We start from the raw sequence: 16,963 nt of genomic DNA, 5'->3' as shown, positions 1-16,963 counted from the left end.
GAATTTTGGTAAGATCCTGTTATCATATCAAACTCGAACACGCAGCGGATATGATTTATAGCGTGAATCTTTCTTCCAGAAATATGTGAGACAACTTCGCGCGACGTTTAGAAATTCCAGAAGCTTTCACATAAACGTTAGTTCGGCAGAGAAGGCGAAATGCGGCAAGGAATTTAACGGTAGTGTAAGTGCATTTATCCAAAATTATTTGTCAAAATTTACAAAAAGTCTCGAGATACTTTTACAAAATGTGAGACTCAAAAATTAGCATCCAGCACTCTCTTTAGAAGCACAATTTATGTTTAATTTTAATTGTAATAAATTTTTATCCCAGTAATCGCAGTAATAATAAATTTTCAGTTTCGATTAAACTTCTTTTGATCGATCGGTCATGGCTTTACATGTGTGGCACATTAATCAGCTGCTAATCCATTCGTATTGATTGCAGTATCCCTTAATAGATCACTGCTACGACGTAGTGGTAGTGGGTGCAGGAGGTGCAGGATTGAGGGCCGCTTTCGGCCTCGGCAGCAAAGGATATCGCGTGGCGGTGGTGACAAAGCTCTTCCCGACCAGATCGCACACCGTGGCCGCCCAAGGTGGCATCAATGCCGCGTTGAACGATGAAAATAATGAGAATGGAGACAACTGGCTCTTTCACATGTACGACACCGTGAAAGGCTCCGACTGGCTGGGCGACCAGGACGCCATACACTTCCTCTCCAGGGAAGCCTCTCGTGCGGTTTACGAGCTCGAGAATTATGGTAAGTGCAGTAATAAATTAGGGACATTTGTATAGCTTTTTCACGAGGCTCTTGTAAGCTAGAGAATCCTTTTTGTTTCAAGAAGGATGAGTGAAGAAAATGTGGGCCCATTCAAATCGAGTTTTTCCCTTTTCAGGGAGAGATTTCACAGAAGCGGCTTTTGATTGGTTAATTAAGATCCTAAAGATATATTTTACAAACCATGGCATATTGTTTTCGCAGGTTGCCCTTTCAGTCGTACGGACGAGGGTAAGATCTACCAGCGGGCTTTCGGCGGGCAATCGTTGAAATTCGGGAAAGGCGGACAAGCTCATCGAACTTGCGCCGTCGCCGACAGAACCGGCCACGCGCTGCTTCATACCTTGTATGGGCAGAGTCTTCGTTACGACGTACACTACTTCGTCGAGTATTTCGCTTTGGACCTGCTCATGCACGGTCGATGCTGCAAAGGTATCTTGGCGTGGGAATTGGAGACCGGTCTTCTGCATCGCTTCAGGGCTCACCATACGGTAAGAAAGTTGTCGCCGAATTCCATCTATTAATAGGCGAATTAATATTTTTCATTCTGTCGAATCGAATATCAATTCGGTCGAATTAATATTAACGGACAAATAAACTGATCAATGTTGAGAGAAATAATAGCTACTTCTCTCTCTCTCTCTCCCTCTCTCTCTCTCTCTCTCTCTCTCTCTCTCTCTCTCTCTCTCTCTCTCTCTCTCTCTCTCTCTCTCTCTCTCTCTCTCTCTCTCTCTCTCTCTCTCTCTCTCTCTCTCTCTCTCTCTCTCTCTCTCTCTCTCTCTCTCTCTCTCTCTCTCTCTCTCTCTCTCTCTCTCTCTCTCTCTCTCTCTCTCTCTCTCTTTCTCTTCGTAGGTGATCGCAACAGGCGGCGCCGGAAGATGTTACTTCTCCTCCACGGCGGCGCACACTTGCACTGGCGACGGCATGGCGTTTGCTTGTCGAGCGGGCTTGCCGCTGCAGGACATGGAATTCGTCCAGTTCCACCCGACCGGTATACAGACCCACAAATCTGGCTTTTTACTTCGCCACTCCGTTCTTAGCTGATAGACCGACTTTCCATGCAGGCATCTACGGCAGCGGTATACTCATCACCGAAGGCAGTAGAGGGGAAGGCGGCAAACTCGTGAACTGCAATGGAGAGTACTTCATGGAGAAATACGCGCCTGTAGCCAAGGATCTAGCCTCGCGCGACGTGGTGTCGAGAGCCGTAACCATCGAGATATTGGAGGGAAGGTGGGATTTCTCATAGCTTGTTTTTGATCACGTTCTACAATCACAGATCACCGAGTATTTGAAAGAACCATTAGGTGTGTGCAAAAATTCTAGTCTCGGCATATCATGAAAATAAATAGCGAGAACTTGCGGAAAGAAGAAACTGAGACTTTGCACACATCTAAAACGAATGAACAGAAGTAAGGTTGATGATGTGTTACACTTTCGAAATACATTGGCATACCTTTTCGCAGAGGTTGCGGAAAGAAGAAAGACCATATACAGTTGCAATTGAGTCACCTGCCGGCTGACCTGATAAAACAGAGACTACCGGGGATCTCGCATCTCGCTTGGGTGTTTGCCGGAGTGGACATAAAGAAAGATCCAATCCCCGTGATTCCCACGGTGCATTACAACATGGGAGGCATACCTACGAATTGGCGTGCACAGGTGAAAAGTGGGGTCATTAGCTATATGGACAATAACAGAAACTAATACGTGACGAAAGAAGCGATAATTGAATGAACGTTTATGATGCTATTAGTTCGGCACTGTAGTTACATTTTGGCATCTTCAGGTGCTAACGCGAGAGAACGAGGAGGACAGACCGATTGAAGGTCTCTGGGCTGCTGGAGAGACTGCGTGTGCCTCCGTACACGGTGCTAATCGACTGGGCGCTAACAGCCTTTTGGAAGTCGTAGTCTTTGGCAAAGCTATCGCTGATCAGATCGACTGCCTGAGCAGACCCGGTGAACGTCACGAGGACTTGGCTCCGGTAAAAAAATTAGTGGAGTATTTCAGAGGTACTCTGGGATCGATGATGAATATTTTCCTCCAGCGAGAACTCGTAAAAATTTTCTACGTTGGAAACGTTTGGAAGTGTTCACTTTCCACGAGTTTACATTGGAGAAAAAGATTCATGAATCGCTTCCCGGAAGTGTCCAGAAACAATCGGCGTTCTATTGGCTGAAAATTTTAATCTAAATTTTAACCGAATAATTCCATTGCAGGAGATCGGCGAGCAGACAATCTGTCGCTTCGACGCGACCCGTTACGCGAAAGGTTGTATTCCCGTAGTCGAGCTGCGCGAGGAGATGCAACGTACGATGCAGAAATATTGCGCGGTATTCCGGACTTGCGACATACTGCAACGCGCATGCAGAGAAATGACTCGATTTTACACTTGCGATTTACCGGACTTATGCGTGAGTCTATCACATGCACATTTACGTTACACAGATAGCGGTCAGTCATATAAACTTTGTGAAAACTAAGAGGTAATATACTTGAGACAGATAAGCGCTGTTATGCATTCGGTGACGTAAACTGCCGTTACGTAAGACAGTGACAAGCATGTACGAAACTCTTCCATTCACGTTCGCGTTTTTATTCTAATGTCCGAATCGCTCCTAAATATCTTTCAGGTGCAGGATCAGTCTCTTATTTGGAACACCGAGCTCGTCGAGGCCTTGGAGCTGCAAAACATGATGCTCGTTTGCATGAATATCGTTTACGCAGCTGAAAATCGTAAAGAATCGCGAGGCTCACACACTAGGGAGGATTACAAAGTATGTAAAAGTTACATTTAATAGACTCAAAACGTTCGCTGTGAACGTTCGGGTTGCACATGTTCAGAAGCGAGAAATAATCATATATATATATATTTTTTTTTTATCAATATACAAATAGATATGATTCGAAATATTTAAATGCTCTACCCAATAAACACTAATTAACAGATAATATTATATCAATATTGTAATTTTCTACTCAAGTATAACACTAATCCTATAATTTCTCATTTATAAAATTTATTACTTATTCGATGTAACAATTACATGCAACATATGTTATATTACGCTTATATTTATAAATGAGAAATTATAATATTGATGTAACGTTACTATTGATTGATGTTTATTGATAAGCCCTTAAAATCATCGTTTTAAAGTTCTTAAGTAATTAAAGTTTCGCCGTTATTTTTACAATCAAGGGAAGCAAATTAGTCTCACGAAATGCTCGTTTCGTTTTTAGGAGAGAATCGACGAGTACGACTATTCGAAGCCGCTCGAGGGACAGAAAAAACGACCTTTCACAGAACATTGGCGTAAACATACGCTCACATGGGCCCTGGGCGACGGAACGGTGAGCGGCAAATTAAGTGAAATTTCATGGCAATTAATTAAGCGCTTTCTATAAATCATTTAGCTAAGCGCTTGTGTCTTGCCAATATTGTTGAGTGCTGACGTTGACGCCATATATGTATATGTCGCGATGTTAATAATCGCACCTTGTTTATAGATTTGCATTTCTTATCGACCCGTTATCGACACAACGCTGGACGAAACCGAGGCTCAACACGTACCGCCTACGGTCCGCGTATATTGACTCGGATTGAAATCAGTTGCAAGAAATGGAGTAATTAATATGTAACGGAAGTATAATGCGATTATAAATATAATCGCTAATTATGCTTACGGTCAAGTCTGACGTCAAAGACGCAAAATCTAGGCATCAACGGAGCGAAAAAAGTCGTTATCGCGTAAAACCGGTCAGTGAATCTCGCATATGCTGCGTTTTAGTTCCCAGACACCTTATACAAGCACGTTTTGTGGTCTGTCTTATTCTCGATGGCCTCGCACGCGACAGATGTCGACGATGGCTTATCAGCAGGTTTAATTAATTTGCATTACGCTCGCATTAATTAACGATTGTACGATGAGAAGAAAACGTGCCATTTGATCGAATGTATGTGTTTTGAAGAATTTTTGAAGAGGCATCTTAGAGAAATGTTGCTAAATATTTTGTTCCTCCAATAGCCAAATTACGTGCAATCGGTCTCTCTTTTCGAAGGAGATATAAATCGCGGACAATGTGGCTCAATAATACAGCAACTTTTACTCAGTTTCGTAAGAGATACGTTAATCTCACCTACACTGATAACGCTATTGCTGAGGTCGTTAAATCGCGCTGATGAATGTTGAGTAAATTCTTCCTCGGAGTATTAAATTCATCATTCTTTTGTTTTTCTACTTTATTTTTTCTACTAGACGTACACTAAATTCGAAAGATGTATCTAACAATTTGCATCGTCTCAGCTCGCGTTCAGTGCTAATTGCGTCTGTTTAACTTGAAGTTTTAACTAATACGATGTGATAAAAACACCAATCGCACCTCTGTACAGAATATTTTGGAATCTTTATGAAATAATAATACAAATAAATAATACACGCGCTTATGTACAGATAAGATATAAGATTGATACAAATATTAAGTAACTTCAGCACATAATATATTCGCCGCGTGTGAAATATTAAACATAGCCATGACTTGGCGGCAGTTGCGGATATAGGTCAATGACGAAAGTGCGATGTGTTGAACGGGAGAAAACGCAGCGACGAGATCACTCCTACGCATTTTTCGGTTCGTAGGTGAGAGGTAGCCGCGCATTTGCTTTCCTTCGCTCCTATCATGCTGCGTTCCGCCTCTCGTTTATACCAGCTTATACCGGGTAAGCCGAAATAACACGCGCGCTAATTGTTCCAACATTATTTCTACCGCTCAGTCCGAAACTTCGTAGACCCGCGGCAATAAATTTTCTTTGTCACACACACACACACCGCCGACCTTCTTTCTCTTGCTGAAACCCAAAAGGGACGTTGGTCGCGAATGATACGAATGAGTCGTTAAAGCGTGCGGGACCATTGTTGATTTCGAGATTGGCTCGATATCGCTCGCGTCTGCACACTTTCGCACTCCCGTTCTTATCTTCTCTCTCCCTCGCGGGCGAAATCGCATGCTCGCCTCGTCTCGCATGCGGCGAGCGCGACTCAACTACACTCAAAGCACGGCGGGACTTTTCGGCGCACTCGCTTGGCAGCACTGAGCGCGCGCAACTTCGCAGCCGGCGCGCGCGTCAGTCAGCGCCGAGACGCCGAGTCAGGAGTACGTTGTTGCTGTTGTTGGGGGTTAGTCGCGCAGTGCGTGTGAGTGTGTTTGTGCGACTGGTCACAGGGCGTACTTGAAGAGGGTCGATCTCGCGGGACGTGCTGCGACAGAGGAACAAGGACGTGGAGCAGCGCGATTGAAGATGAGCGGCATGCTGAAGCTGTCGGCATCGTTGCTGCCGAGGAGCCTACCCGGAGCGACGATTTTGGTGAGTGATGTTACCTCCGAGTCTAACGGGACGCGCGCGCTCCCCTCCGACTCGAAGGGAGAATTGGACCAGCGTATGCTTAGAACCAGGTGCATCGAGACCCGCCGAGATCATCCTCCGCCACAATCTTCGTCGCCGCAGCAAAGATCCCGTCCATTACCATAAAACTCCACTCGTCGCGACGGGGATGTCGCGGCGAGCGACGTCACCACGAGGTCACGCCAGTTTCAGCGCACCTGATCTAGCGGGAACTCGCTGCCTATCGAGCGGCCTCGCGCCATCTTACCAGAAATAAATAGACGCTTTTGCGCCTCCTGCTGCCCCATCCTGCTGCGTTTCATCCACCTGACAAGTCAGCCTGCGATTTCGACCCGCCGCCAGCAGCCTCCTCGCGATTGCCCACCGCTTGTTATATAATTTCTTATCCACCGAGTGTCGGTGGTGGCTAGGTGCACGCACGCACCTAGCCGATCAATTACATAACGATGTATGTATGAAGCGCGCGAGAATGCGCGAAAACTGCGCCCGCGCGCTCGACACGTCGTCGGACACGCGCGCGGCGGCGGCGGCGGCGACGGCGGCATCCCTCCGTTTGTCTTCGTCTTCTTCTTTTCCTCTCAGTTTCCCTCCCACGCGTTTCATACGCTCTCGGCAGACGTTAGCCGCCGAAGGGGAGCTGCTGCGAAAGCATTTAACAACGGCGCGCTTGCCGTGGAAACCGAGACGCACACCTCTTCGCCGCCGTGCTCCTGATCGGTATTTTGGTCGCGATGTCAGCAATCACCCGGTGCCGATGCGCGACGCATCTGGAATGTATCGTCGGCCGGCTCGGGTGAACGAGAAGTGACGTAATTCCGCAAGAGCCCGTGCTGAATTATTCTCGCGGCTATCTTCATCGGAATTTGCCGTTAGGAGGAAGAAATTACGGCACGCTGTATACCGCGATATACGCACATCGTGGCGTCGAATTTTTTTTCGAAGGAAAGGTCGCGACGTGGGGAATAGCAGGCGAGAAGGCTGCGTCAAAGCTCGGTTGACTGACTATAATTATCTTTGCTCCGAGCTGTCTCTAGCCGTGACGTGGATAAAGGGAGGAAATCGTGTGAGTCACGTGAATAGTCTTCCGTGATGTTTAATTAATCTATTGTACAATAGTTCTCTACTGTCCGCGGTAAAATCTCGAACTTCCTCGCGCGTATTACTCTTATCACATGTCGTCGCAATTCAGTCGGAGCAACAGCGTCGTCCTCTATCAAAATTCGCGCGATAACAGATCGCCGTGACAACTTCATGAAGCGAGATAAGAACGTGATAATACCGTTACACTTTACGTTACGCGCCGCCGTTATATCGCGTTTAACGGTTGATCGTACCGGCGACAATTCATTAAATATTGTATTCATTAAATATTTCCCGGTGGATGAAGAGGAACATTTCGAAGAATGAAGACCCATCCCTTCCTTTTTTTTTCTTTCTTTTTTATCTCCTTTAAAATTGCAGCAAAGTCAAAATTTCTCGCTTTTACTTCTTATCCTTGGTCATTTGTTTAAATCGAACGGGTCAACTTGTCAAATTTTTATTTTCAAATTATAATAGAACGATTTTGGATATTTTGTCTTTTCCTTATTCAGGCATTGGAAAAAAGAAACGATGCGATCTTGGGATCAAGCAGGAATTTCCGCCTCATCTTCGAGACCGCTTACGAACTGGTCGACAGTAAGCCGCGGCAAATTACAGTTTTTCTCAGTTACGCAAACGCCGCTTGATGTCATTGAAATATCAATTTTTTCCATTATTCCGAGTAACTTACCATGTGATATACGTACATGCACAATTATATAAGTTATACATAAATTATACATAATTATATAAATTTTATATATATATATATATATATATATATATATAATGTTGTAGCTGTTGCATATATTGTATTATATATAATATTGCATATTATATAATATAAAATTGTAGCATATATATAATTTATATATATATATATATATTATATGCTACAATGTGTGCGATATTGCGTAACATGAGTTCTTTTCCTGCACCAAGTCATTTATCGAACGAACAATTAGTCAGTAGACTTCAGTAACTTCAAAACGTTGCTTTAAAGTACAGCCGCTGTTCGTTCAGTCTACAAATTCTGCAAAAAAAGAAACACATTATTAGCCTGTCGCGAGGTATTGGCGAACTGTCACATTTGCGCTGTCATATACCACGCACTGTATAATTATCTAGGCGTATTACTTCATTTCAAAGGTGAACATTTTTGTTATTAATAATTTTAATTACTTATTCCGATAAGACGACCTCGCAAGATTTTGTTGACGCGAAAGCGCACCGCGTTTCCTTCGCGATTGCGGTTGCTATGATTAAAAACGCGTACAATTCCTTTATCTCGCTGCGAGCCAATTGTATTTATCGCGACTATCGGTATCTGTCATTGTATGTACAAACAGAATGTCGAGTGCACATAACGAAATACACGTTCGCTCGTATGCGCAATCGTGCGCGCATGTTCACGGCTCATTATAAATAACACAATGCGGCCACGTGACGTCTTATCTAACAAACATTTGCTGTTGGAATACCGAAACTGTAGCTGTACCGAAAGTGACTGAAGACTCCAGCGGTAACACAAACGTGAAATTTATAAACAGCGACCGCGAAGCGACACGTGAAACATTCTAGCAATTTTCTTCGATCGTCGAGGAAGTCAAAGATCTTGTCACGCCATATTTCTTTTTTACTTTACATCATATTATTATCTCATATTTTTATTGCAATTCATCGTATTGTTGTCATATAATTTGATTTTATTATTGTGTGATGACATTATGATATATTTTTTACATCATAATACAACATCGGATGTTTGTGTGGCATTTGAAGTAAATTTTCTGGTCCTTGTTACTGCAACATCGGCTCTGCCTTTCAGAACAAGTTGGGACTGCCGCTCCTCAGCAATCGTAAGCTACATCACACGCCGGACGGCCGAGCGGCGAAGATCTCCGATGCGATCTCTAAGCAGTACCCGTTCGTGGACCACACATACGATGCGGTGGTGGTGGGAGCCGGTGGCGCCGGTCTTCGAGCAGCGTACGGCCTCGTTGCTGAAGGATTCAAGACCGCGGTGGTCACCAAACTGTTCCCGACGAGGTCGCACACAGTCGCCGCCCAAGGCGGCATCAACGCCGCTCTGGGCAACATGGAGGACGACAACTGGCAGTGGCACATGTACGACACCGTCAAGGGCTCGGACTGGCTAGGCGACCAGGACGCTATTCACTACATGACCCGCGAGGCACCCAAAGCTGTCATCGAGCTGGAGAACTGCGGCATGCCGTTCAGCCGAACCAACGACGGTGAGTGAAGACAGGGAAGAAGGAAGTCTACGCTCTCTACGGACTCTTTGCGCTCAAGACGAAGTAACTGTACAACCTCGAGAGGGGGGGAAAGAGAGAGAGAGAGAGAGAGAGAGAGAGGGAGAGAGAGAGAGAGAGAGAGGGAGAGAGAGAGAAAGAGAGAGGTGCGAGACAGTGTACGGAAAGTGCGCCTAGAATGATACATATTGTTGTACATAGAATATTGATGAGACCTTAAACTTTATTCGAATTCCAAGATGTGAATCTCAATATGACCGAGAATTAATTGTAAATCACGCGACTATGAATTAAAATGGCTAGCTTATATGTGGATTCTCGATGTTGCTGCTGTGTATTGGTCCGAATTCATCAACTCGTCGCGTTTAAGAGCTCAAATCCGAAACGTCCTCGCTAGTCGCGTCCGTTTCGGAGGTCATTGAATCTGTATCCGTGTAAGAATCGTCCGTCCTGCTTTTAGAACGCTTTCTCTCCTGAAATTATAGACGTGTTGATGAAGCTTAACGAAGAAGTCTGTTTCAAGAAGTTGTTTTTACTCTGAAAAAGGAATGAGAATGTAGAATGCAGAAATCTGTTTAGCGAATGTACCTGATCCTTCCTTTTCTGGTCTTTTTGATCATCGGGTTTCTTCGAAGGGTCGCTGACAACTGACTTATTTTGCCGTTCATTTTTGCCGTTTTGTTGAGTTTGTTGCTTCACTTGATTAGCCGCCTCCACGTACGGCTTCTTTTCCGCGGACGACATTCGCCGCCACTTTTGTCCCCCGAGCCGAAACAGATCTTGACTCTTCAACTTTTCATAATCCTGCAACTCAAGAGTAAAACGCTCGCGTGTGTGACTTCCGTCGTGTCATCTCTGTCACTTGTTACCTGCTTGAAATCTTGCATGAAGTTCAGATAAGCGTTCGCACTCGTCCGTTTCCTTCGGCGCGGAGGCTTGCTTCGTGATCTCGATCGCGAGCGAGATACTCTTCTTTTCCTGCGAACGAGATACGAATCTCCTCTGTCAAAGATTATCGTGTTATATATAATTTATCGTTGCATTAAGTTATCTTGTTGTATATCTCTCACTCTGATCCTTCCTTGGATCTACGATCGGATCGCGATATCGGTTGGTACTGATCGTCAGAGCTCTTTTCTTGCTCCTTTGCATCTTCTGTCACTTGGTTATTTTCTTCTCGCCTATCGCTGTCCTCCATGATTTAAGGATGATCCCAAATACACGTTCCCTATCGAAATTTTATGCGTTTCTGCATTCTCAATTATGAGTAAAAAGTTGCTGATAAAGGCGAGAATTTGCCACCGCAGGAGATATAAATTTTCGAAATCTCACGGAACAACAAATTTTGCGGTTTGGTTGCCATGCGATTGAAGGCTGTTACTTATTATCAGGCTTGAACTCGGCTCCTTTAACATATTCATTGGAGGTGTCGTTTTTAGTCATTAAATTAGTATATACTCTTGGAGTTTGAAAAGGCAGACATGCAAATGAAATTTGTTAAAAAAGAAGTGGAAAAAACTGGAAAGATAGTAGGTAGTACAGCCAATAGAAAACAAACTTTAGACTTTTTTTTAGCTAAACTAACCGTTATGATGAAACAAATATATAAATTAACGTTGATGAGAAAAGAAATAGAGCTCCATTGTAACACTATTTCAGCTAAATAGAATGGGTCCAATATTATCAGATTATATTTATAAGTCTATGAGGAACGATGGATGAAGCGCAGCCCTAATTCGTCTTTATCATTTCCAGGCAAGATCTATCAGCGTGCTTTCGGCGGTCAGTCGTTGAAGTTCGGCAAAGGCGGCCAAGCTCACAGATGTTGCTGCGTGGCCGACAGAACCGGCCACTCTCTGCTGCACACGCTCTACGGCCAGTCCCTGAGCTACGACTGCAACTATTTCGTCGAGTACTTCGGCCTGGACCTGCTGATGGAAGACGGGGAGTGCCGAGGAGTGATCGCGCTCTGTCTGGAGGACGGGACGCTCCATCGTTTCCACGCCAAGAACACAGTGCTCGCTACTGGCGGCTATGGACGCGCCTACTTCTCCTGCACGTCCGCACACACCTGCACCGGAGACGGCACCGCCATGATCTCCAGAGCCAATCTACCCAATCAGGACTTGGAGTTTGTGCAGTTTCACCCCACAGGTACTAGATCGCGCGCTGGCGTTAAAACAATATCATTATTGTATTCAGTACTCTGTAACTTTTAACGACAATGTCGTTATTGTTGCATTGTTCTTGCACAAGTGTATGACAAAAAAACATATACATAATGCAACAATAACATGAAGATAGCGACAGAGATAACGAAACTGTCGTTAACAGTTGCAGAATGGGTTTATAGAATTGTATTTGACAATTGTATTAAAAAAAAGAAATAAGAATGCACATATATAAAAGATTTGGCTGAATAATAAGATAATTTGCCAATTTAATACATTTTATATATGCATAAAATATGCACTATGTTAAATATAACTATTTAACATTATATAAGTAGATTGTAATGAGTGATTCAATTTATTATATAATGATGTTATATAGCGGTTTGTAGGTATGTATGATTGTATGGCGAACGTGTTGTATAATATTTTAGTGTGTTGCTAACCCATCATGAAGAAGTTAATATTTCGCTATTCAAACACAGTATTGGTCAGTCTACGAACTATTTCGTCTTTTGACATTGGACAAAACAAGGCCGAGGACAAACATTACGTGATACTAAAGGCAATTAGTCAACAATGCTTCAAGAGAATACACGAGCAATTCAATTGAAACCCGATACGAAGTGAAATTACATTCCCGTAGGTATCTACGGCGCCGGATGTCTGATCACGGAAGGAAGCCGCGGCGAAGGTGGCTACCTGATAAACAGCGAAGGCGAGAGGTTCATGGAGCGTTACGCGCCGGTGGCGAAGGATTTAGCATCGCGAGACGTGGTATCGCGGTCTATGACTATGGAGATTAGGGAGGGCAGGTGAGTCATCAGTCGGTTTCGGGTTCCTTGCAGCTGTAGTAATATATACAAGATAAATATAATTCCTTTCTTTGCTTAGAGGCGTTGGACCGGAGAAGGATCACATCTACTTGCAGCTACACCACCTGCCGCCTGAGCAACTGGCCGCCCGGCTGCCAGGAATCTCAGAGACAGCGATGATCTTTGCGGGTGTCGACGTGACCCGGGAGCCCATTCCCGTTTTGCCCACCGTCCATTACAATATGGGTACGAAAGTCATCCTTCACTTGTGGAAAGTAACGAGTTCCTCCCTTCGCGTTGCGTATTTATGCGACGATTTCATAGAATTATGTAACGTCTCGACATACTTCACAATGGCATCATTATTGGAGTCATTGCGATTCAGTTCCTTTCTAGAAGCGCGGGAGAAATCTCGTGAAACAGAATATAAAATGTTTTTTTGGGGGATGGATAAAAATAATTTCGCGTCGACAATTTGATTTTTATATTTTACATGATTTGGAGATATGAGAAAAATTAGGCCATTTTAAAAATTAACGTCATTTTTAACAATATAACGACGATGAAGATAATAATAATATATTATTGAACATCTAGTTTACAATTGATAGGTTGATAACTATGACGACAGCTTATAACTAATATCGTAATTTCTTTGACTCAACAAATTGATTTATTTATAATTAAAGATTAATATTAATTTTTGTCAATCCGTATAATGAAAAATAATTTTAATAACGTGATATCTAAATTTACAGGTGGCGTACCGACGAACTACAAAGGTCAAGTATTGACCAAGCAAAATAATCAGGACAAAGTAGTGCCCGGATTGTACGCGTGCGGTGAAGCAGCCTGCGCGTCCGTTCACGGCGCTAATCGACTGGGCGCCAACTCTTTGTTGGATTTGGTCGTCTTTGGACGCGCTTGCGCTAAAACTATTGCCCAAGAGAACAAGCCCGGCGAGGCAATCGGACCTCTGAGCTCTGTGAGTACATGCTATAATTTTAGATATTATTTTTTCAAAAACACGTTTATTCTTTATTCTTGACCAATACGAATTATGTATTTAGAACGCTGGCGAGGAAACGGTAGCTAATTTAGATTGGGCGAGAAATGCTAAAGGCTCTATATCTACCGCGGAGCTGCGGCTGACCATGCAGAAAACTATGCAGACGCACGCAGCAGTCTTCAGAATGGCCGAGACTCTACAAGAAGGTGAGACATCACCTTCAGTTCCGTAAAATGATACGTTTCATTAAAAAAAAAACCACTTAATGTTAGTTTCTCACAATTTGTTTCATAGGTTGTCGAAAAATGACCGATCTCTACAAGAAGCTCGACGAACTGAAGGTTGCAGACAGGTCTCTGATATGGAACTCTGATCTGATAGAGACGCTGGAACTGCAAAATCTCATGATCAACGCGATGCAAACGATCGTCGGGGCAGAGCAGAGGAAAGAAAGCCGCGGCGCTCACGCCCGTGAAGATTTCAAGCAAAGAATTGACGAGTACGACTATAGCAAACCGCTCGAGAACCAGCAGCCGATACCGCTTGATCAACATTGGAGGAAACATACGTTGTCGAAGATCAATCCAAGGACAGGAGAGGTATTTTCTTCTCTCTTTTGATATTTTTCTTCTACATTTTCCTCATTTTAGGTCATATTTTCTCCTATATTTCCCTTTTATATCTTCTTATCATATATAAATTAAAAAGATTCCCGCAAGTCAGCTGATTTCACTAACGGAGTCACCATTTTCTCAGGTATCTCTCGACTACAGACCAGTAATCGACGTTACGCTCGACCAGCAGGAATGCGCAACGGTTCCGCCAGCGATTCGTTCCTACTAGATTAATTCCAAATGGACAATCGATCGATCCATCATCCTAGGATTCTCATTTTGCCGGCAAATTTCGGTCGCGCGACCGTCCCGCGATCGTAAGCCTAATGATCACCGATGTATTGCAACGGAATCATCGTCGTCGTCGTCGTCAATCGACAATGACGACGATCTTCGTACTGCTGTTACTTACTGCTACGTAACAAAACTTAATTTATTTTACATACATATACACACACATACATACGCATATACAAAACAAAAAAACACGTACACACACACACACACACAAACTTCATCGTGCACCAAAGTTAATTCTTGTCATCGCTTGCGCGCGAATCGCGAGCAGAATTAGTGATCCTCGTAGGATACCGGTGCCGAAGTTATCTTTTCGTGGTCACCTCGCGCAGAGGTGATTACGCACGATCCTCACTCAGCGGATCGATGCTCAGCTGCGTGAAATAATAGTCGAAACTAGAACGCACTGTGGCGACGGAGGGTGGAGCTTCAGATATGCGTGGACCTTTCAGGGATAGATGTTTTTATAACGTAAAGCAACCGTGTCTGGTGACACCGCGTCTCTCCCACAGCGCTCAAATTTTCGACGCATGACGCGTCGTACATACCGTCGCGTGAAACAATACGCTCGGCGATAACGAAGCCGTGGAGTTAATCGAAGGACATCGTTCTGTTGGAATCACAAAACAAGTATAGGTCTTTCCAAAGACTTTAGGACCTCGATCGCAGAGACAGAGTTTCTGAATGAACCCATTGGTCTTTAAATGTGTTTCGTTTCATGATAAACGCACGTAATAAAATTATTTTTCTTTTCGATTGATATTTGTTCGTATTCTTAATTATATTTGTAAGTAAAACTTATATTTCACACTGTTTTTGCACGCAACGGTAGCCTTCGACTGTACTGCTGTAGTTTGATACGATTTTGTTATTTAGCGTTTATCGCTGATACTTATATAATACCACCGCGTTTTTTACCACCGCGGAAAATGCGCGGAACGGTGGAAAAGGTTTATTTTTTAGATGCTCCAATATATTTTCTTGCAGTCTGCGAATGGGTTGACGCAAGAAAAGAAAACCTGAGTCATGTAGCTTCGTCTTGTAGCATCGAAGGACGTTGCATCAATGGAAATGAACATCTCTCATCGGTCGGTCTCTCATGCTTCATTTTTCGAGAGTGAGTCATTGGATCATCTATAAATGTCATTTACGTGCAAACGCGATTATATGGGCATACACTCTTTAAAAAATTGCGGAGCGGTATGTTAATTTCGTTGCGGCCGAATACTTAGATATCTTATCAGACGACAACACGGAAACAGTATCAAGTAATTCTGATGTTGAGTACATATTTTTATAGACATATTTATATTAAATATATACACATGTAATAAGTTACACATTAAAAAAGATTAACTTATTAATTTGTTATAATATATATCTCGGAAAAATAATTATGTATTCCAAGATATAAAAATCACTGTTTTGGGTGATGATTTTATTCATACAAAATTTGAGTTTAACCAATTGAAACTGTTCCCATATGTGTTGGTCTTGCAGCGTCTCACTGATGTATTATGTGCTCTATAGAAAGTGAATTTAAGTAAAACGTTATACTCTCCTTAGAAACATGGCACAGAGATACGAAATACTGTAGTCTCAGTCTGTAAAAGTCGTGTGAACGTGCTGTTTGGCATGGTAAAAATGTACATAAATCGCGAAGAGTTATCGATAATAAAGCATTGATTACACATTTTATACGTGGATTTAGATACACTGGAGCTCGTTGAGAAACCGAGTCGATAATGAATTACGAGATAAGAAACTCGAATTACAAAGTTTTTATTATCGTACAAAAGAGATCAATGAGATGAGCAAAAATTATCTTGCGGCGAAAAAGTATCTTGAGGGGGGAGGAAGGAACCGACAAAAATAACAAGTCGCACGATGTGAATTTTCACAGATATTTATTAAACCCATACTAGAGTGGTATTCGTCATAAATAAGAAGTTCGCGGATTAAATAAAAACTGCTACCGAGGACGATTTTCTAAAGCATTAAACTAAAGCTCCTCTCGCTTGTGAGCTAATACTTCAGAAAATTCTTTACACGTTACGGCTTCTTTTAATTTAATCGATGAGGATGCGTCTCGAGATGAGCATGTACTCGCACTCGCAAATAACATAGTGTACACAATATATATATATATTTATACGCTGCCGAGGAAAGTCGGTACAAACGTTCGAAAACGTCCGCGACGCAACGCGGCGCCTACTTACATTCTCGCCAAGAAAAGCTTCGGCACGGGATTTCTTACAAAAACGATACAAATCCGAGAGAGTTGGCACGACGTTTAAATGCTTTCCAGGACGACTCGACGCGAAAGATCCCGCGAGCGTGACATCGATTTCCAATCGCGAGAGGCGCCAGCCTGTGCCAGGCTAATCGCGTTGTAAGAAAGAAGCTGTCAATCTATATTGAAAACCGTCGAAATAATCTGTGAAATAATATCATCATACGAAGCGTTATCGGCGAAGCTACACATCGACTTGAACAGTCTGAGATCTTTTTTTAA

General features: G+C 43.2%; 3 protein-coding genes across 3 annotated transcripts; 2 read left to right on the top strand and 1 right to left on the bottom strand.

Moving 5' to 3' along the window:
* The first annotated feature begins 339 nt into the window (after positions 1–339).
* Positions 340–4,786, top strand: LOC105185352 (succinate dehydrogenase [ubiquinone] flavoprotein subunit, mitochondrial). Its single transcript, XM_025306172.1, has 10 exons — positions 340–764; positions 987–1,273; positions 1,635–1,773; positions 1,847–2,015; positions 2,249–2,444; positions 2,572–2,769; positions 3,005–3,199; positions 3,419–3,562; positions 4,029–4,139; positions 4,296–4,786. The coding sequence occupies exons 1-10, from the start codon at positions 662–664 to the stop codon at positions 4,380–4,382; spliced, it is 1,629 nt and encodes a 542-aa protein (XP_025161957.1). The 5' UTR covers positions 340–661; the 3' UTR covers positions 4,383–4,786.
* A 1,117-nt stretch (positions 4,787–5,903) lies between these two features.
* Positions 5,904–16,570, top strand: SdhA (succinate dehydrogenase, subunit A (flavoprotein)). The gene is made up of 9 exons (XM_011144600.3): positions 5,904–6,150; positions 9,098–9,524; positions 11,298–11,696; positions 12,360–12,528; positions 12,608–12,774; positions 13,287–13,513; positions 13,599–13,743; positions 13,832–14,136; positions 14,294–16,570. Exons 1-9 carry the CDS (start codon positions 6,085–6,087, stop codon positions 14,378–14,380), a joined length of 1,992 nt encoding a protein of 663 aa, XP_011142902.1. The 5' UTR covers positions 5,904–6,084; the 3' UTR covers positions 14,381–16,570.
* Positions 9,650–10,858, bottom strand: LOC109504005 (non-histone chromosomal protein 6). The gene is made up of 4 exons (XM_025306176.1): positions 10,613–10,858; positions 10,412–10,520; positions 10,131–10,346; positions 9,650–10,015 (listed from the first exon to the last, which is right to left on the bottom strand). Exons 1-4 carry the CDS (start codon positions 10,738–10,740, stop codon positions 9,908–9,910), a joined length of 561 nt encoding a protein of 186 aa, XP_025161961.1. The 5' UTR covers positions 10,741–10,858; the 3' UTR covers positions 9,650–9,907.
* Positions 16,571–16,963: the final 393 nt, after the last annotated feature.

Source organism: Harpegnathos saltator, unplaced genomic scaffold (genome assembly GCF_003227715.2).
Source record: "Harpegnathos saltator strain DR-91 unplaced genomic scaffold, Hsal_v8.6 scaffold758, whole genome shotgun sequence".
In the NCBI taxonomy this organism is placed as follows: Eukaryota; Metazoa; Arthropoda; class Insecta; order Hymenoptera; family Formicidae; genus Harpegnathos; species Harpegnathos saltator.
This window is presented reverse-complemented; position numbering and strand designations above follow the sequence as displayed.

What these genes read in the sequence shown, in the direction of transcription:
- LOC105185352 (XM_025306172.1), top strand. Translation starts at nt 662, where the DNA reads ATGTACGACACCGTGAAAGGCTCCGACTGGCTGGGCGACCAGGACGCC. An exon ending in CGTCCAGTTCCACCCGACCG is followed by an intron (nt 1,774 to 1,846) that starts GTATACAGACCC and finishes CTTTCCATGCAG; the next exon opens with GCATCTACGGCAGCGGTATA. An exon ending in ACACTAGGGAGGATTACAAA is followed by an intron (nt 3,563 to 4,028) that starts GTATGTAAAAGT and finishes TTTCGTTTTTAG; the next exon opens with GAGAGAATCGACGAGTACGA.
- SdhA (XM_011144600.3), top strand. Translation starts at nt 6,085, where the DNA reads ATGAGCGGCATGCTGAAGCTGTCGGCATCGTTGCTGCCGAGGAGCCTA. An exon ending in TACCCGGAGCGACGATTTTG is followed by an intron (nt 6,151 to 9,097) that starts GTGAGTGATGTT and finishes TCTGCCTTTCAG; the next exon opens with AACAAGTTGGGACTGCCGCT. An exon ending in GTTCAGCCGAACCAACGACG is followed by an intron (nt 9,525 to 11,297) that starts GTGAGTGAAGAC and finishes TATCATTTCCAG; the next exon opens with GCAAGATCTATCAGCGTGCT.
- LOC109504005 (XM_025306176.1), bottom strand. Translation starts at nt 10,740, where the DNA reads ATGGAGGACAGCGATAGGCGAGAAGAAAATAACCAAGTGACAGAAGAT. An exon ending in AGATCCAAGGAAGGATCAGA is followed by an intron (nt 10,521 to 10,612) that starts GTGAGAGATATA and finishes TCTCGTTCGCAG; the next exon opens with GAAAAGAAGAGTATCTCGCT. An exon ending in ACCAGAAAAGGAAGGATCAG is followed by an intron (nt 10,016 to 10,130) that starts GTACATTCGCTA and finishes CTATAATTTCAG; the next exon opens with GAGAGAAAGCGTTCTAAAAG.